The 21,820-nt window shown below is 36.1% G+C and overlaps 1 protein-coding gene across 5 annotated transcripts in view; it reads right to left on the bottom strand.

Moving 5' to 3' along the window:
• The window catches only part of CPQ (carboxypeptidase Q), a 585,190-nt gene that overhangs the window by 343,447 nt on the left and 219,923 nt on the right, over positions 1-21,820 (bottom strand). For all 5 annotated transcript variants that reach the window (XR_008527671.2, XM_054560984.2, XM_054560983.2 and 2 more), the window contains 1 exon segment: positions 8,428-8,635. Coding sequence is in view for 4 of the 5 variants with exons in the window: in XM_054560984.2 (XP_054416959.2) it covers positions 8,428-8,635 (208 nt within the window). In the remaining variant the exon portion in view is untranslated.

Below are 21,820 nucleotides of genomic sequence, written 5' to 3'. Positions count from 1 at the left end.
CAGAATTTACCATTAGTCTGATGATAAATTTCATCTTTAAGTATTTTTTTCATCTTTCAGTATTTTTTTAATAATGGAATTTTAGGGCTGGCAATGACCTTCAAGCTTTTTCAGACAAAGTTCCTCCTTCTATAGATGAAGGATTAAGCCACTCAGCTTATTTGTGGCAGAAATAAAACCAGAACCAAAGCCTCACAACACCCATCTAGTCTTCCTTCCATTACTCCACATCAGCGATTCTCAACTTGGGGTGGCTTCTGTCCCCCAAGGGACATTTGGCAATGTCTGGAGACATTTCTGATGCTCGAGACTGCAGGAGGTGTGGTGTGGGGTAGGAAGTGATACTACTTGTTAGTGGCCAAGAATGTTCTTAAACACCCCACAATGCATGGGACAGCTCCCCACAACAAAGAATTATCTGATCCAAAGAGCCAACAGAGATGATGTTGAGAAATCCTGCCCCACACTGAAAAAAGAAAGTGTTCAGTTAACAAACTAGAGTTTTCATTTCAATGTTCCCCACTAGCCTTCACAGTACTGTACCATATTTAAAATAATACTGGCATATAAAACTGAATTTGTTCTTTGAATGCATGAAAATAACTGCTGTAAGAAAAAGGCATGTTAAAAAAAAATTCGCTGCATCAAGGCCTTATTAAAATGGGTTTGAATACCATCAACCGCCAACCACTCCAAAATCCCAAACACTTTCCTTTCCATACAATAACTTCAGAATAATTCATGAATATATTAACATTTTAAAAGTATTGCCTTTACTAAGCAAACTTCAAAATAAGACCTAGGAAATTGCTGGGGATCAAAAGAAATGCGCCAGCCCCAAGAGTCAACATTAGAGAATCCATTATTGGTGAGAGAGTCCAGTTTAGGATCAGTTTGTCCTCCAGTCAGGTCAATTCAAGCACAACCTTCCCTCTGTGTTTGATTTGTTTGTTTGTTTGTGGAAAATCATGAAAGCATCATAAATTAAAACTGGAAAAAGACTAAGGGGGCTAAAGTCAGAGCAGGTCCACCCTGCACTGGGTGCTACACAGAGATGCCCACAAGGCAGCCCTCGCTTTCCAAGAAAGCAGCTCGCTCTCAGGAGTATCCTCTCACCAGTGTCCTCAACAGGTTAATGTACTATGGTTACGTAAGATGTTATCACTAATCATGTTAGCCTGGTCAAAGTGTACATTTGAACTTTCTGCACTATTTTTACAATAGCTGTGAGTCTAAAATTATTTCTTAAAAAGTTTATTTTACAATATAATGTGATTGGTAGTGCATCTATTTTGGCTTTTTCTGTTGCCCTCTGATAAAGATGGACCTGAGTAGCTGGTGAAGGGGTGTAAAAAGAGGCACATGGGAACAAGGCGTCATAAAGAGTCATTAACACCCCAGAAGTGATGCATTCATCAGATCCTCTTCCAAAGTAACAAGGAGCTAAAAAGAAATGACCCAAGGAGGACTTGGAGGGAGGATACATAAAATCAATGGATCAAGCACAGGCGACTTTCCCAGGTGAAACTCCTTCATGGGTGCTCTAAGGAAACTCTGAGACGACAAAGGACAGTAGATATGAGAGCTCTGTGCTTAGAGAAAATATGTCAGGAGAAAAAGCATGAGAGAAAGGTACAATTTCTCCTATAAAAATGACTTGGTAAGGATGGAACTGCCTATATCCTGAATCAACATATAGCCCTCAAATTTAGACCCCATTCAACTAAGGCATGCCCAGGCATAATGGAATCTCTTAGAGGTTAAAAGAAATGGGAGTCCAGAAATCTAGAGTTATGTTCCAGATGTGTTTGTACCACTCATTTGCTGTGTCCCCTTGGACAAGTTCTCCTTGGTCAATTTTCCTAATCTGAAAGTCATGGAGTTTGTACTAAATCTCTAGGATCCCTACTGTCTGTCTCTGCCTCTAAAACTATTTTAATTTTTAGGATAACCTCTATAGAGTTAACAAAAAATAAAACCTATTCACAGATGGCAAGAAATTTCCTCTGAATTTTCAAATGCAAAGTAGTTCCTTGATAAGTGGGGGTAGAAATAATATTGCTATTTTAGTACCATGAAGTATCAGCTCAGAAATCAAAAAGCGCTGATTTTCACCTACTCGGATTTATTCTCAACCATAGATGGGTCTTAAAGACACCATGATTTCCCAGGGATAAAGCTGTCTTGAGAGAATGGAGTTCTGAGGCTAATGTCAGAGCTTCCAGAGGACTGCTTTAGCCCCAGTGAAGTGCACTCATGCACACTGTCCAAGATCTTCTGGGTCCTGCACAACATGCCCAAATCACAGAAGAGTACAGTTTCTGAGGAAGTCAGAGCGGAGAGAGAATTCTGGGCTTAGAGGAGCCAGAATGTGCCACCATCGGTTTTTTGGAAAGAGGGTAGATTTTAGGTATATACTACCCCTATTCTGCTATTTTCACAAAGTGAAACATAATAAAGTATTTTCATTATTGGCTTTTTTTTTTTTTTTCTGTTGAGATGGAATCCCACTGTGTTGCCCAGGCTGGAGTGCAGTGGTGTGATCTCCGCTCACTGCAAGCTCTGCCTCCCAGGTTCATGCCATTCTCCTGCCTCAGCCTCTCCAGTAGCTGGAACTACAGGCACCCACCACCATACCTGGCTAACTTTTTTTTGTATTTTTTAGTAGAGATGGGGTTTCACCATGTTAGCCAGGATGGTCTCCATCTCCTGACCTAGTGATCTGCCCACCTTGGCCTCCCTGGGATTACAGGCATGAGCCACCGCGCCTGGCCTATTGGCATCTTTATAAAGCCTGTGGTTAATTCAGTCCAGGCTTATGGATAAATTATGCAACAGGGTTTTGAAATGTGCTAATACTTTATCAATCACATATACACTTTTCTAAAGCTGAAATTTACCACATTTTGCCCACGAGTTTTGGGCCAAAATGGAAGGATTATTTACACGCTAACTGCTTTACTTTTATTAAGGTTCTGTGCATGGTTGATGAGATGTAAGGAACTATACTGGGTGTTACCACTGAACAATATCTATTAGCCACTGCCTAGTGTTAGTCCATGCAATGGTTTGCATATGTCACCCAAAAGTTCATGTGTTGAGAACTTAATCCCCAATGCAACATTGCTGGAAGGTGGGGCCTAATATGAGGTAATTAAATCATGAGGGTTCTGCCCTCAGGAATGGATTAATATGATTATCACAGGAATGGGTAAATTATCTCAAAAATGAGTTTGTTATAAAAAGGAGTTTGGTCCCCTCCTGCTCTCTTGCTCTCACCATCTCTTGCCCTTCCACCTTCTGCCATGGGATGATGCAGCATGAAGTTCCTTAGTTCCTTGCAAATTGCTGGTGCCATGCTCTTGAACTTCCCTGTCTCCAGAACTCTGATCTAATTTCTGTTCATTATAAATTACCCATTCTATGATATTCTTCGATAGCAGCATAAAACAGACTAAGACATCCACTTTCCTCCCCTCTGCCTACCTTCAAGTCTCCAAAGATGTTTGCATTATTCTGCAGGCAGAATAATGATAGTTTCAACAGACCTTCTCCTTTTATAGAGATAATTTCCACTGAAGCTAATTGTATAAGTTATTTAGCACCACTATTCTTTAGTATGCTATGGAGCAAAGTAGCAAGGGTGTGTCAGGCAGAAGTTAGTCAACCTAAATCATAAAAACCAACTTTTAAGTTATTGTTAGCATTACTGATAACTTAAAAATGAATGATTTTAGGAAAGTCTGCTAGACTTTGGAACTGAACTCCTTCCCTGGCCTATGAAAGATCAGTTCTCAGTTGACCTTAAATCTCCACCAGACATTGCCTTTCACCATCATACATTTCCTTTTCCCCTTTCTTCATTCTCATTTTCTGTTCATTTATGAATGGTACCATATGATTTCTTCTTACTATAACTGCCTCTTATCTAACCCTGACTCCCCTCTCTCTCTGTCTTTTTTCCTCTGTCTTCTCCTCACCTCTGATCACTCACCTCAGCATTTATCTTCATCACAACCTTTATCTTATAGGAAACAGGAGAGAGGGACCTGAAAGCAGGGAATCACCATGTTGAGATCAAATGTTTTAAAATAACTTTGAGCTTAATTGCAAAGAAGTATGGAAAAGACCAGAAGAAAAATCAGGGGGGAAATAGTGAGGGCCTGAATTAAGGCAGTAGTAGCAGTAAAGGCAAGGTAGGAAGAGAATTTTCTTTTAATATGCCGAAAATAGACTGAATAGGATGTGATACCTGACTGTAGGACAGTGATAAAGGAGAGGGAATGAAAAATAACTTGAAGTTTTATAACTTTGCTGTTAGATAAATATGGTTCATTTAATAGAAACAAGAAACGAAGACAAAAAATCAGGTATGAGGGAGCCAATGTGTTCATATTTGGACATGTTGCGCTACATTCAGGGGTGAGGTTCAATGTGCCAATGAACAATTGGTATTCTAAAATGGCAGTAAAACTTCCAGATTAAAAGAGGATCAAGATTAGTAACATCCTCCAACCATTTTTTTCTTACTTACTCCTTCATTCTACCAAAATAAAACAATGTGTTGAGAAGCCACTGCATGCCAAGTTCCTGAAATAGCCATTAGAGGCGGGAAAAAGGAAAAGAAAGGAAATAGAGTGAACAGAGTGCCTGCTCTCAGGGCATTTGCAAGTTCTGCTGGGAGATGACACCATAACAGTGGCATGAAGTGTTGGGATGAGGGGAATGTTACCAAAGCAGTCTTCATGGAAGAAGTGACATTTATTGGGGATAAGGCCGTTCTTTTTCAGGCTCATTAGTCAACTTAACACCTGCAGAGGGACTTCATGCTTCTTGCTTGCCTTCATAGTCTGTATGTCCCCTGTGGTTCCAGGCCAGCTAGAATGCAGATTCCCTCCACAAAACGCAACCACAGACTTGACTTTACTGTCTTCATTTTCATTTTTTTCTGTGAAAGTAATGCTGTTACTTCTTTGTGGAAGAAGTTTTGTTAAACCTCTACCTTTTACATCTTGGTTACAAAGTATTTATGATCAACTCTTGGAATTCTAGGCAACATCCTAAATCTCATGATTGCTCTGAAATTGTCCATCTACCTTCTGGGAAAAGGTGCTACCCCGACAAAATACAGAGTGGAAGCATCTTGACAGAGAGAAGGGTACTTAAATTTAGGCCAGTCCAGCAATTCCACTCCAAGATATTTACTCAGAAGAAAGAAAACATTAAGTCCACAGAAAGACTAGTACAAGAATGTTCACAAAAGCTTTATACACAATAATCAAAACTAGAAACCACCCACATATCCATCAATTGCTGAATGGATAAACGAATTGTTATATATCTGTACAGTGAAATATTACTCAGGGATATAAAGGAAGAAACAACTGAATCAACAACATGGATAAATCTCAAAAGCATTATGCTGAGTGAAATAAGCCTGACAGAAAGTGACTACAAATTATATTATTTCACTTATATATGAAATAATAATTTAAAAAACAACTATAGCTCTAGAAAGGAGATCACTGGCTGCCAGGGCAGGGTGGTAGAGTCAGAGATGGACTACAAAGGAGCTCAAGGGAAACTTTGGGTGGTGAAAATATTATATATTATAATTGTGGTAGTGGTTACATTATACATTTTCCAAACTCATCAAATTGTACATTAGATTGGTTGATTTATTTTATATAAGTTATACCTCAATTCAGCTGATTTTAAAAAATAAAAGAATGAGTCAGGCTGAGCTGACAAATAGGCCCAAGCTCTCCTAGCCAGAAGATGTTAATGGCCCTCATGAAGCTGTCAGAGCCAGCACTATCTCAGCCCTCTGGCTCTCAAGAACTCCTCTGCCTAAATACTTCGGCCCCAGATTCTGAGACTCCCTAGCTGCTACAGACTAAGGATCCCAATAACACTCTCACCTTGCCACCCACCTGCCCACAACCTCACCCAGCCTGCTCACCCAAACAGCGATAGTATTATAATCCTAAACCCTTCAAGCCCTGGGCTAGCTACCTGATGATGACAAAACTTTAGCCTAGAACTACTGACTGGGGAGAATACCTGGAAGGATTACACTTTAAGGCATCTGACTATTTAGCATCTGAAATATAGACTCTTGGCTCTTCTGCTGTTATCAGTTTCTTAAAGGGACAAGGGGCTGGGCTTGTCTGTTTGAAACCACAGTTTCTCTACGGCTGTCTGACTCCCTGTGATTCTACTGAGTTCTTGTTTTCCATCATCCCTGTGGCAAAAGCCATGGTTGATGCCCAGGTCCTTGAAGCAGATGATTTTAGAAGAGGGAAAAGAGTCCTGAGGTTAAAATGAATCTTTACTGCAGTACAGCCCTCAAGTCTGGGAGAAGTCCTGAGTACTGAATCTCCCAGTCCTTAGTCTGGGAGGAGTCATGTGCATAAGACTTGTTTCTCCATCACCAAATGCCATCACTCCTCACCCTTTCCTTCATCCCACTGATGCCGTCAAATAAAATACAAGTCTGAAATTTCTAAATAACATTTTTAAGTTCCATTTTTAGAATTTCAATAACAAATGTATGAGATTTGCACCAGAAACCTTATAAAAAGTGTTTATTGCACACTTGATGCCATACAAAGGAAACTTACATTCAGTGAGCTGTGATGTGCCAAACACTCGACAAAGCTATTTGATGTGCCTTACCTAATCTAGTCCTCACAATAATTCTGTTAATTACTTGCATACCATCCCTTTATTTGCAGATAAATTCATAAACTCTGGAAACTGCACATAAACTGTGGTTTAAAGCTTGGTTTAATATTCACAAGATCCTGGGTTTGAATTCCTTCTTAGCTGCCTACTTAGCTGTGTGGATCTTGGGTAATTGAGTTTCCTTCTAGGTTTGTTTTCTCACCTATAAAATGAAGAAACTTCATATGATTTAGATCTGTGTCCCTGGCCAAATCTCATGTGGAATTGTAATTCCGAATGTTGGAGGTGAGGCCTGGTGAGAGGTGATTGGATTATACAGGCTGTTTCTCATGAATGATTTAGCACCATCCCCTTGGTGCTGTTCTTGTGTTAGTGAGTTCTCATGAGATCTGGTTGTTTAAAAGTGTGTGGCATCTCCCCTCCCCTTTGCTCCTGCTCCTGCCATGTAAGACACCTCACTCCCCCTTTGCCTTCTGCCATGATTGAAAACTCTCTGAAGCCTTCCCAGAAGCAGATGCCACCATGCTTCCTGTACAGACTGCAGAACTGTGAACCAATTAAACCTCTTTTCTTATAAATTACCCAGTCTTAGGTATTTCTTTATAGCAATGTGAGAATGGACTAATACAGAAAATATATCCAAATTCACTAAGCTTTGAAAGGATTAAATAAGATAATTAACACAATAAGTATTAACAATTGGTTTTATCTCAAATGCCAGGTTAGCTTCAAACAGAATAAATACAACACATGTGGACAAATACCACCTCAACTGTTCCGAGGTTGAATTTCCACACCAAGAATACCATTCTGTCTTTCAATTACTCTTCAATTACTCCTGCCCTTCTTCAGTCAATGTGGTAAAATTTTTATTTTTCATTTTTTAACCTTTAGATTCAGGGGGTATATGGACATATTGTGTGAGGCTAAGGTTTTGGCTTCAGTTGAACCCATCACCCAAAGAGTAATGTAGTATCCAACAGGTAGTTTTTGTAAACCTTGCTTCCCTCTCTCCCTCCCCGATTTTGGAGCCCCCATTGCCTATTCTTCCAGTATTTATGTACACATGTACCCAATGATTAGCTCCCACTTGTGAGAACATGCTTTTTGTTTTTGTTTCTGTGTTAATTCACTTAGGATAATGGCCTTCAGTTGTGCCCATCTTGCTGCAAAGGACATGATTTCATTCTTTTCTATGGCTGGGTAGTATTCCATGGTATATATATATGACCATATATTTGTTTTTTATCCAGCCCACCATTGATGGGCACCTAGGTTGATTCCATGTCTTTGCTATTGTGAATAGTGCTGCAATAAACATGTGAGTGCAGGTATCATTTTAGTAGAACAATTTACTTTCCTTTGGTTACATACACAGTAGTAAGATGGCTGGGTCAAATGCTAATTCTATTTTCAGTTATTTGAGAAATCTCCAAACTGCTTTTCACAGGGGTTGAAGTAATTTATTGTCCCTCCAACAACATATAAGTGTTCCTTTTTCTCCACAACCTCACCAACATCTATTATTCTTTGACTTTTTAGTAATACCCATTCTGACTGGTGTGAGATGGTAAACATGGTAAAATTTTGATGAGAAAAAATATATATAAAGCTTTGGCCTTCAATGAATCTATGAGGACCATCTAGGTGGTTTCACGTTCTCTCTTTCCCAAATTATCTCTAATAACTCAAACTAGACCGGGAAACTGTATTCTTAGGCCAGCCTTCTCCTTCACTCACCTGTTCTGGATATTTGCTCCCAGTGATCTCTGCTACAGTGTTGAAGGAATCAGTATCTGGATAGGTCTTTGCCCCCATCTTTAGCTGAATGACAATTCTGATCCCACGAGAAGCCATTCTTGACATCATTTCTGCATCTTCCACAGTAATACAGGCTGTTGGAATCCTGGGCACGCCATCCTGGTATTCCTGAATACCTGTGTGAGGACTTGAGAGAAGAAGCCACCAGGTTACCTTGAAAGTGGAAATAGACCAAAAGACTTTTTTGAAAGCATCTGTATATTGATATTTGATTTCCACTTATCTTTGTTTGCATCTGGGAAACAGGAAATGTGGGAAGTATTGATTTATTTGCTTTTGATGTGAATGTAATTTTTGTTTTTCGTTAAGAATAAATTAGAAACTTCAATTTAATAATCATCATATGTAAATTATTTGATAATTTGGATATCCTTCAAAGTTGCAAATTGACACAAACTCTGAAGGACATTAACAGTGCCTTCATGATCAAAAGGTACACACATCTGTACAAGGAGACAAGGGAACTCTGAAGTTTGTCAAGGCTGCAGACCAGAAGATCCACATGTCTGGAATAAAACTGGCCCAGATACATGTAGTTCTGTGGTTACTGCCTGCTAGTGGGCCTACTCTCTTCCCACCCAAACACAGAGGTCTAAATCTATAACTCCACATTGGTGGTAGAACACCACGCAGGAAGTGTAGAACAATGTCTGGGAATATATTCGTATTCTCATGAAGAAAAGTTGCTGAATAAATCCAGGCCTTTAATTTTACTGCCACAAGAGAAAAAAAAATCTATTATACAAATACCATCCCAACTGGTCAGATATTTTCCTGCTAATTTCTAGATGCTTCTTACGTTCATAGAAACACTTATATTGAAGCCTATATTAATCTGTTGATTCAACCTCTGTATCTACTAATGGAGGCTTATCAAAGTCATTTTCTAAAATTGCCCTTTCAAACTGTTCCTTTTCACCCCTGAGGTGTGGCTCCAAACCCTCCGACACCAAGTGCTCTCAGGATCAAACTGTCACAGCTTCCAAGTGCATGCCACAGTCTATTCCTATCTTCTGTTAAAGCATAGGCTAAAAACTTCACTTTTGAAAATTAGTTTTTTCTTTTCATATTTCTATATTTGTTTCAGCTTGTCTCATATTTACAGAACAGCCTTCCTCCTCCTTTCACCCACAACACATTTCTCTCCAACAGATGATAGCTTGGTGCTTATCTCCTATAGAAGCAGCTCCAGTCTCCACATGCACAAACACAATGATGCATTCTTATCTCTAACTACATTCTTGGTGTGACTGTATTGTTGTAACCATATTTCAGGTGACTATTTACTTAGAGAAACTGCAATGTAGAATGGTTGAAAACAGAAGGTCTGGAACAAGACTGCTTGGGTTCAAATCTGGGCTTATTGCTAACTGGCCCAGGGCAAGTTACACACATCTTTGTTTCAGGGGCATCATCTATAAATGGAAGTGATAATAATACCATTTCATAGAGTTATTTTGCAGAAATAATTAATTATACAAGTAAATCACTTAACCTCAAACACATTAATCACTCAATACATTTTAAATATTTATTTTATTAACTTGCTTATTCAATTATCCCTGCAGAGACTGTCTAATCTCAAGTGATTAGTACCATCTGAGTATACCCTCTATGAACATTTCTGAAAAGTAGACTGCAAGCCAGGCATGATGGGTTATGCCTGTAGTCCCAGTACATTGGGAGGCTGAGGCAGGCGGATCATGAGGTCAAGAGATCAAGATCATCCTGGCCAACATGGGGAAACCCCATCTCTACTAAAAATACAGAAAAATTAGCCAGGTGTGGTGGCGCATGCCTGTAATCCCCAGAGATTACAGGTGTAGTGAGGAAGGAGATCACTTGAACCCGGGAGGCGGAGCTTGCAGTGAGCCGAGATCATGCCACTGCACTCCAGCCTGGGCGACAGAGTGAGACTCCGTCTCAAAAAAAAAAAAAAAAAAGAAAAGAAAAGAAAAGGTAGACTGCAAATTTTATTATTCATCAAAAGGAGTACAAAGACTTATCTTCCAAACCCAGAACTTGGAATACAGAGACCCTGAGTCTAAATCCCTGGGATGCATATAATCTATTCCAAATTCTGGTTCAGGTTCTGGGGTCACATAACCTAGGTCGGACCCCAGCTCCAGCATTCTTTGCAACTAAGATTACCTCTTTGTTTCTAAATTTCCGCATTTGTAAAGTGGAGAATAATGTTAGCATTGACCTCATAATATTGCTATGAAAAATAAAAGAGATAGTATACATAAAGGATTTAAGACAGTGTTTGGCACATAGTAATTACTTAGTAAACATTAGCTGTTATTACTTCTTTGGTGCTAATTTTTCCCACTGAGCTAGTGGAGTGATTAATGACCAAAAATTACCTTGCAACATGTAGGAAGACAATCTAAATATTTATTATTCATATTACCTTACGTGATGTCTGGGATTCAACAAACTCTCCTTGTTCTCAGGCTCTTACCCAAGAGAAGGTCTGTATAACACTTCTTAACAGGCTCTTTTAAGTAGTGTTTCTAGACAGATTTGTACTTATAGGTTACTGGTAAGATTTCTTAAAGTGGGGACAGTGAGCCAGGCATGCACCCATGGCTCAGCTGAGGAGATGGCACCTAAAGGCATCTTCTAATTTTAATTTAAGATATAAAAACCTTTGAATTTGTTTCTGCAACTAAGCATGTCTTCCAATGGTGGAGCATCTATCATTGTTTTATAGAAGGAGGCAAAATGAAGACTCAGTTTTATTTAAAATCCTCTACTTTCACTGTAGTAAAATTATTGTAAAGGGACCAGTCAGCACAAACACCACCTTCCTGTCCCCATTTACAAGCCCCTTCTGCAATTTATAAAAGGAAAGGATAAACTACCAAGGAAGCCATAACAAATCTAAATAAGATTTAAAGATTAATAACAATCCTCTATAAATTCTTACAAAAAATAGAAGAGGAGGGAACCCTTCTCAACTCATTCTACAAGGCCACCATTACTGTCATCAAAACCAGACAAAGATATCACAATACAAGAAAAGAAAACTACAGACCAAAAATCCCATATAAATATAAATGCAAAACATCCTTAACAAAATACCAGCAAAGAGAACCAGCCACATATAAAAAGGATTATATACCACAAACAAATGGGATTTATCCCAGGAATATAAAGTTGATTTAACATCCAAAAATCAATCGATGTAATATACTATTTTAATATAATTAAAGGACAATGCCACATGATTATCCCAGTAGATGCTGAAAAAGTATTTCACAAAATCTAGCACTTTTTTATGATAAAATCACTAATCAAACTAATGAAAGAGAACTTCCTCAATCTGATAAAAAGCATCTACAAATATCCCACAGCTAAGATCATATGTAATGGAGAAAGACTGAATGCTTTTCCCCTGAGATCAGAAACAAGACAAAGATGTTTGTCTCCCCACTCCTATTAAACATTTTACTGGAGAGTCTAACCAGAGGAATCAAATAAGAATAAAGAAATTTAGAAAATTCCATATTGGAAAAGAAGAAGTAAAAGTATCTCTTTTCACAGATGACATGATCTTTTTTTTGAGTAAGTTAATATTTTTAATAAAATATTATTCTAATTAATTCTTTAGTTTTATATTAATGTATTTTTAATATCAAAGCCAAATTTCCAGAAAGAGTGACATGATCTTACATATAGAAAATCCTAAGGAACACACACACACACACACACACACACAAAACTATTAGAACTAATTAAGAAGTTCATCAAGGTTATCAGATAAAAGATCAGCATACGAAAATCAATTGTGCAGCAGCAATGAATGATGCAAAAGCAAAACAATAGCAAAGAGTAATCTGAAAATTAAATTAACTAAGCAATCCATGTAATTCATAATAAAAACATTAAAATAGAACAAATAAATTTAACCAACATGTGAGACCTGTACACTGAAAACTATAAAATATTGTTAAAATAAATTAAAGATCTAAATAAATGGAAAGATGTTCACGTCTATAAAGTGGAATACTTAATATTGTTAACATGGCAATGCCCCCCAAGTTGATTTACGGATTTAATGCAATCTTTATCAAAATTCCAGCTGCTCTTTTTAAAAAAAAGAAATTGACAAGCTGATTATAAAATTCATATGGAAATCATTCAAAATAACCAAAACAAGTTAGGATTTTAAAAAAAGAACAAAGTTAGAGAACTCATACTTCCGTATTTAAAAACTTACCATAAAACTATAGTAACCAAGATAGCATGGTACTGGTATAAGGATAGATATATAAACCAACAGAGTAGAATTGAGAGTCCAGAAATAAACCCTTCTAGGAATGGCCAATTCATTTTCAACAACAATACCCAGACAGTTCAACAAGAATAGAAGAGTTTTTTCAACAAATGGTTCTGGGCAAACCAGACATCCACATGAAAAAGAATAAAGTTACATTCTTAAATCATGCCATAGACAAAATAATTCCAAAATGAATCATAGCCTTATATGTAATAGCTAAAACTATAAAACTTCATGACTTTGGGAAAGGAAATTGTTTCTTAGAGACAACACCAAAATCACAAGCAACAAAATAAAAAATAGATAAATTGAACCATCAAAATGTTAAACTTTTGTGCTTTAGAGGACACCATCAAAAAGTAAAAAGGCAACCTGGGAGAAAACTTTTACAAATCATATATCTGATAAGGCACTTGTATCTAAAATACATAAAGATTTTTAACAATTCGATAATTTTAAAATCCAATTATGAAAATGGGAAAATAATTTGAACAGACATTTCTCCAAAGAAGATATATAAATGGATTATAATTACATGAAAAGATGCTGAACATGATTAGCCATAAAGGAAATGCAAATCAAAACCTCAATGAGATGTCACTTTCCATCTAGTAGGATGGCTATTACCAAAAAGAGATAAAAACAAGCATTGGGGAGGATGTGGAGAAATTTGAATCCTTGTACATTACATGTGAAATGGCATAGTTACTCTGGAAAACAATTTGACAGTTCTTCAAAAAGTTGAACATGTACTTATCACATGGCCCAGCAATTCTACTCCTTGGTATATACTATAACAAAATGAAAATATATGCCCACATGAAGAAAAATTACACACAAATATTCATAGCAGCATTATTTTTAATAGTCAAAAGGTAGAAACAACCTTAATACCTATCAAATGATAAATGTGTAAACAAAATGCAGTATACTCATATGATGAAATATTACTCAGCAATACAAAATGACATTCGGTACATGCTACAACATGGATGAACCTTGAAAACATTATTCTAAGTGAAAGAAGCTAGTCAAAAAAGACCATATGTTGCAAGATTCCATTTATATGAAATGTCCAGAACAGGCAGATCTAGATAGAATGTAAATTCAATAAAGTAAATTTCAGGTTTTAGACAGAAAGTAAATTTTAGGTTGCCCAGGACTGGCAGGGGAGAGTGGAATGTTAATAGGTATGAGGTTTCTTTTTGGGATGATGAAATGTCCTAAAATTAGATAGTGATGGTAGCTGCACAACTCTGTGAATATACTAAAACCATAGAGTTGTGCAAGTTAAAGGAGTATATTTTATTGTGTCTGAATTATATCCCAAATAGAACTTCTATTATAAAAATCAAAATAAGAATCCTAAGGTTCCAATTTTCCTTTAAGGAGAGAATCCTAGTATCTATCTCATTAAAAATTTATACATCCATGGACTTGGCTTATGAGATGTGTAAAAGCAAAGCCTGCTGGTGTTTGTGCTTGCAAGATTGTATACCCAAAATATAAAATGAACATGAACAAATGTAAGTCTTAATCAGTTTTTCAAATTTCATTAAATTTCTTGTGTATCTTATGAAAAGTGACATCATTTGAAGCCAGTTGAATATTTTCCTTTGATCTACATAAAATAAATGCAGAGCTTAAATAAATAAGTTTGAAATTTCCCACCTGATTATCACACATCAATCAAACTCCCTTCATGTCAGGCAGTTCTGATTAGCTTCTTATAAAAGATACCAAGCACTTTATGTTTCTGAGCATTTCAAAATTTGCAAAGCTCAAATCAATCCTTGAAAGTGAGTGTCAGCTTATAGGTTAAATATCCAACAAGAGGACAATTATGTATCTCAATGAAGAATATGTAAGTCTGTGCAGGGGCATATAACACATTGACTAAGATAAAAATTATTCACAAATAGTTTTAAGCCTTGGAATGTTTCCTAAAAACAGGTCTGGAGGTGGGAATTATAAAGATTGTGAGCTTTTGAAGGTATAGTCTTTTGTTTCCATAGAGTTTTTTTTTAAGCTTCTAATTAAAAGAGCACTTATTTTGCTTATTAGAAAAGCTTATTTGATTTAAAAATCAACTTTAAAAATAACTCTTGGAAAATTTTCAATTGACTTTATTAATTTTTTTAAAATCTAGCACCTTAAGAGTAAATTTACCTAAGACTTTTATACTGTCATTAACAACAATAAGAGAAAATCCATCTCAGACTTTTAAACTGTCATTAATAACACAAAAGCAAAAAGTTTCATTTACACCATAATTCACAAAGGGGGAGCACTAAAATATTCCCAACTCCCACAGGTTTAAAAAAAAAAAGAGAAGGGAAAGAAATCTGCTCAAGAGAGAGGAGATGGGACTAAATTTCCTTCCTAATTTTTATGATTCATTTGAAATGGCAGAAGAGAGGCAAGAAAAAGTCAAATTATTGAATTCTATTCCATATTGATGACAGACTCCACATGAACAAAACTCAACCGGTATGTTTAATATCTAATGTTCATCCGCAAATCTCAGAAGAACACCATTACAGTGTCAGAAAAACGTAGCTTCTTCCAAAGTAGAGGAAAGCAGCCAACTCCACAAGAGTGCAAGAAAGAAGGAAGATGGTCAAAATGTTAAGGGGAATAAAACTGTTGGGTATTTAACATCCACACCATACAGGAAGGACTTCTGGCTTTTCTCTCTTAAACATAAAAATATAAAGAAGATTCAAAGATACAGGAGGTAAGTGCCTGTGAAATAAAGATAAAAGAAAATTTAAAATAGCTAAAATTTTACACTTAATGTTTTGTGAGCTAGAAAGTATTGAATAAATATTAGCTTTTGTGTTTACTGTACATTCTGTAACCCGTAGTAAACATCACAAAATATATGAGTTTCCTTATTTCCTTTCCAATTTAATTCTACTGTATGTTACAATTTCTGCTTACTTGCACATCCTATTGGTTTTGGTTCTCTGGATAATTCTGACTAATACAACCACCATTAGTTGAATTTTCTTTTTGCAGACAAATATATCCCAATGTTTGCCATGACCAAAATGATAAATCAGTGCATTATATATTTTCAAATTATAAATATTAAGCATTTTCTCTCACAGATATATAACTTCCTACCAACTAAGTAAATCTAAATTAAAATTACTGTAAGAAGTTATTACACACCTAAATTATAATAAAAATCTGGTACCGTATAAGCTATGGGAAAATTATACATACAGTTTAAGCATCCCTAATCCAAAAATCCAAAATCCAAAATGCTCTGAAACTTTTTGAGCACCAACATGATGCCACAAATGGAAAATTCCACACGACTTCTGTGGCCAGTGACAGTCAAAATGCAGTTAAAATTTTGTTTCATGCACAGAATTATCAGAAATATTTCATAAAATTACCTTTAGGTTATGTGTATAAGGTATATCTCAAACACAAGTGAACTGTATGTTTAAGACTTGGGTCCCATCCCTATGATATCTCATTATGTACATGTAAGTATTCCAAAATCTGAAAAAATTCAAAATCCAAAACATTTCTGATCCCAAGTATTTTGGATAAGGGATGATCAATCTGTATATCCAATGCTGGTGGCACTTAAATTAGTTTGATCTTTCTAGAGTGTGATCTCCCAAAATGCAGCAAACCTATAAAAATTCTGATTTTATTTTGGTTATTTTGCTTTGGAGAACAAACTCCTCGGCAATATCGTAAAAAAAGAAAAAATAATTTGTACTAAGATGTTCTCTGCATCTCTATGTATATGTTGAACTCTAGAAGAAACCCAGGAGAGAAACCTCAGGAGAGGAAGTGGCAAAAGAGAAGACATCTATGACACGTAAATGGGTCGAAAGCAGTACATAGAAACGTAGATGAAATAATGTTAAGTTCAAAGAAAATAACTGAACACAGTACACACAGGATAGAGATTGAACATGAGTTTGCAGTGATGTAAACTGAGTTCATATTCATTAGGTTCTTTGAGAAACTACAGTCACCCTCTTAAACTGTAATCAAGCAAACTGCAGCATTACCAATAAATAGACTTAAATTCTTAAAAACGTGCCACAACCTGCTTAAAAAAAAAAAAAAAAAAAAAAAAAAAACCTGGAAGCAAAGCCTGAAGCTATCACAGTAGCAATTTGAATCCTTGAAATTCTAGCTCCCAGGCATTTGAGCACCTGTGGCAAATTATTAGAAAGCTATCTACTGAAATGTTTTTGCGTTACACCATCAGTTACATGAAATACTTGCAGCTGAATCTTTCTGTAGTGCCAGCCCATCAGTGTTCGATCTAGGCAGAATTACAAAGCTAATGTTTTCTTGATATCAATTGCATGTGTATTCAAGGACTCTTCCAATACATCTGTTAATGTTTTAACTGTTTATTCACATTTGTGTACATCTTCTCTGCCTTTGAGGCAATAGACACATATTTTAGTCTTCTAATCTTTAGAAAAGTTGTATATGAGATATTTGTCTCACACAATGATACAGAAGGGGACGGAACTAATTCTGAAGATCGCTGGCACCAATAAGAAATCAGTACTTAGTGAACTCAAAGGAGGAAAGTAATGTATACAAACAGCATCTGTGCATCATTATCAGTATATTTGCTTAAATAACGTATTTCCATGAAATAAGAATGGATGACTTTTGATTTAAAATTTTCTTCCCCTTGGCCTTCTTTAAACCTTAGTTTGGTATCAGTGGTTTTCTTCTTCTTGTTAGACATCACAGAAAGGTCTTTATTCAAATATGTAGTGATCTCTGAAGGCCACAGATTTAAGGAAGGGTGATATTTTTGTTCCATAGATGCCTAAAGCATACACCATTCTGTCAAAAATCACAAAATGCCACAAAGAGATGTTAGGCTTTTTGACAGAACACTCCAAGCTAGCACTTACTGAGCATTTGCCCTGTGCCTGCCAGTGTGCTGTGTGCTTTTCACTCATTGATTCATTTACCAGTTATTACAACCCTGTGAAGGACTCTTACTGTCCCCATTGTACAGATGACAAAATTGAAACAGAGAGGCCAAGCCCATGGTCTCACAGCTAGAAGCTGACAAAGACAGAACTGAACCCTGGCAATCCGGCTGGAGTCATGCTTTTAACCTCTATGGAATCTATCTTATATTGCCGCTCACCCCTCTAATGATGATGATGATTATTACTATTAGTAGCAATAAAAATGATTACTATCTAATGAATATTGATGATATATAGTGGGCTAAATAATTTCATCCATGACCGTATTTAATCTGTATATCAATTCTGAGATAGGTGCCAATATACTCATTTCTGAAGTGAACTGACAAACACAGGGTCCCTGAATGGGTCAAGTGCTCTGGGCAAGAAATGAACTTTGGGACCAGGATTTTATTCTTTCCAGGTTTAAGGGAACCTATTTAAGTAATGCAGCACCTTTTAATCTTTATATTCCTTCTGATAATCATACCGAAAAAAATAATATATATAAAGCACTGTACTGTGCCTGACAGACAACATGTGGTTTATAAATGGGAGTTATGATCATCACCACCCATATTTTGCATATTCTTCTATACTGAAGCATCACTCAGCATTGTATTTATTTTATACCCATTTACACACATTTATGTCTTCTGTATAGACACTATCTATTTTGCTTTTGCGTACCTAGTATCTACAAGCTCAATTTCTGGACCACAGTAGGTGCTCTGAAGATGTTTATTGAATTTTGCTAGTCTGTGGCTTCTAATACCAACTTTCTTTCATTATAGAATCACCTCTTTGACCTTTATTTTCAGTTTTTCTTCAGGCTAACTTTACCATTTAGTTATTATGTGCCAGAATAACATGGACGTCTTGCTAAAACAGATTGCTGGTCCAATCTCTAGAATTTCTGATTTAGTAGGTCCAGGGTGAGGACAGAGAACTTTCATTTCTAACGAATTCCCACATGATGCGAATGCTGTAAGTCTAGAGTGCTGGAGACTTCAAGACTTCACCAGCAGAAAGGATTTATTCAAAGATAGGTCCTTGTCAATGGAAAAAGTGTGATCTCAACAGAGATCACTTTCACAGACTCAATCACAAATATACCTAAGTACTTACCATGTGCAAGGCACTAACGTAGATGCCGTGAAAGAATCAGTCCCTGCTGTCAAGCAACTGGCATTTATTTTGAACAATATTACATCCATGACCAGTGTGACTATAGCGTTGTGGATTTAATGATTACAGTAACAAATCTACTCAAACTCACATTTAAAAAGGAGTGTTTTTTTCTCTAAAACCATCACTATTGTAGGTTGCACAGTTATTGCAGCAATTGCCCAGTGCTGTTAACAGTTTTGGAACTTTTCCTCTGAAATTGCCTTCAGAGCATTTGGCAGCCTTCCAAATGGTCTAAATGAAGGCAAAATTTGGTGCTTTAAAATTAGAATTAATTTTTGAAAACAGCCAAAATATGATTAACAAAATGAATGAATGATTTGGGGTCCAAATCAAGATATATTATAAAATAGTGAGACTAATTTTTAATTTGTAGCTCATCAATTGGCCATAAAGACCGTTTTAAGAGAGATTAGAAATGTTTATATCAATGGCACCTGCACTAGAATATGTGTTTAGACTTAGAAGTTCTTTATATGATAATACTGATTAGATGTATACATTCTAGTATATTTGTTTTAAAATGCTCTAAAAATTATTTATTCCAACAGAATTTCAAAAAAATTGCAGCAAACTAAAAAACCATTAATAAGGAAATTGCAGTATAAATTACGGTGTTCAAATTCAGTGGAATATTTTGCAGCCATTAAAATGTTAATTATGAAGTGTAGGAAAAACATGAAAATTTTTGATATATATAGAAAATGTCAAGTTGTATGTAAACTATGATAAGCAATATAAAGTTTTATACACAGGGAATAGAGGAAATATGGGATAATAAAAATAGGTTTGAATGGCAGGGGAAATGACAGGATTTTTTCCTTATGAATTTTCTCATTTTCGTATAACTACAAAGTTTATACTTTAAAAAAAATCAGTCTTTACTTTAAAATTTCTATTGACATTTTCCTAGGCAACAGAAAAGTATGAACAAGGCTAATCATAAACATTGTGAGAATGAAGGTATGAGTGTTTATGTATGTATATGAGTTATTGAATACGCTGAAGTCAGCTAAAGAAACACCCTGAAAACAGATGCATAGGGGCAAAGATTCCTCAATTGTTTGAGAAAGTGTATATGATGACCTGCCACATAATTTACAGATGTGAAGGTGAACATGAGTCTACAAGATGATCACAAGGTCTAAATCAGATTCCCAATCTAGATACAAACGATTGGTGTTATCAGTTAAGACAGGCAAACTTATTCACTGATAACAAACAGCCCCTAAGATTTCACTCACTAAAACAAAGTTTCATTTACTTCTCACATTACCTATCCATCCCAGGCCAATTAGGTGTTTATGTTGGCCTCAGCCTCACTCTGGGATCCACGCTAATGGAGCAGCCACTCTCTGGAAAGCTGCCAGTCACTGTGGCAAAGAGGACAGCACTCTGAAAGGTCTCTCTCATCAGTAATTAAATGCTCTACTCACATCTCATTGGTTAGAAAAAGTCACATGTCCTCACCCAAACTCCAAGGGACTGAGATGTACAGCCCTGTTTTATGTGCAGTTGAAGAACGAGAAATATCTAGAAACCAGTGCTAATGACTACCATAGTGAGCCAAGAGTGACTCAGTGAAGACAAAGGGTGGAAGGAGATCAACATGAGACTGAAACTGGACACCATAAAAACATACTAAAGACCAACTAAAGGATGAGAAAGTCATAACATAACTCTGCAGCCACTAAAAACATATTTTGAAGAATATTTAATGCCACAAGAAAGTGATTAAAACATGTTTCAAAATTGTGCATATACCATTACCTCAATTTTGTATTTATGCAAATTGATTAATTATGTAGCAAAAAATGACTTAAAAAATAGGGGAAAAGGTAAAAGTGGCTTTGTCTGGGAGGTGGGATCATGGATGAATGTTTTATTCTTCTTGACTTTTCTACACTTTCCAAGTTTGCAAAAAGAGTAAATATTACATTTATAATAATAAAAATAACATCAACCTATATAACAGTCTTAATTTTTTAAAAAAGCTGTTAAGTTCGACTGCTTTTTTACTCTACCAACTGGACTATAAAGTGTCAGCTTAATATTGCCTTATTCACCCATTTTTATTCATTTCTTTCTCTCAGTACCTTTTCTAAATAGTCTTAAACTGATTAATAGTGATGAGTTAAGCAGACAGACCTTCAAAGGATTTGATTGTTGCTGAGCTTTGAAGAATTAGTGGGTGTTCCTTCCTTCATTTTGCAGTTTTAATTAATAATCTGGTTTAAGAAATTGAGAAATTAATTTTTTCTTTCAAAAAGAGAATACTTTTTAGGGAAAACAGAAGAGCTAGGGAAGGTATAAGAAACATTGCCAAGAACTTAGCATTCACACAAAATGCCACAATACAGGCTGTATTCTTCTCACATGTCTTGGAGAAAATAGGTGATGATAGGAAATAAATGCCTTTAAGGCAGAAGGAGTCAGGGTTAGGGACTGTTGGGCAGCTCAAATGCAGTATATAGTTGATGTAAAATACTTTCATCTGGTACTTTGAAGTAGGCAAATGTATTTTTTTTTGAACCACAAAGTCAAAGTATACACAGGACATTGGTAAAATGGCATTTTATAAACATCTGGATAGTGTGTTCCTAAGGCCTAGGCCTAAGAATTCAGGAATCAGCTGCAATAATTCCAAATCCATCACTGATTAAAACACTTTTCAGGCATAAAACCTCAAGTAGTTGCTGTAGTTTCAGATTGCACTGGAACATTCTGTAAGATTTAATTCACTTCATAAACACTATGGTGACATATAGCCTTAAATTTAGAGTCTGAATTTTAAAAAGGAAGGGTAAGTCAAATCATCCAAAAATAGATGAAAGTTAACACCAAAAAAACTGTAATCAAAGGG

The sequence above is a fragment of the Pongo abelii genome, chromosome 7 (genome assembly GCF_028885655.2).
Source record: "Pongo abelii isolate AG06213 chromosome 7, NHGRI_mPonAbe1-v2.0_pri, whole genome shotgun sequence".
Lineage (NCBI taxonomy): Eukaryota > Metazoa > Chordata > Mammalia > Primates > Hominidae > Pongo > Pongo abelii.
Note: the sequence above shows the minus strand (reverse complement) of the source record. Positions and strands in the feature narration are given on the sequence as shown.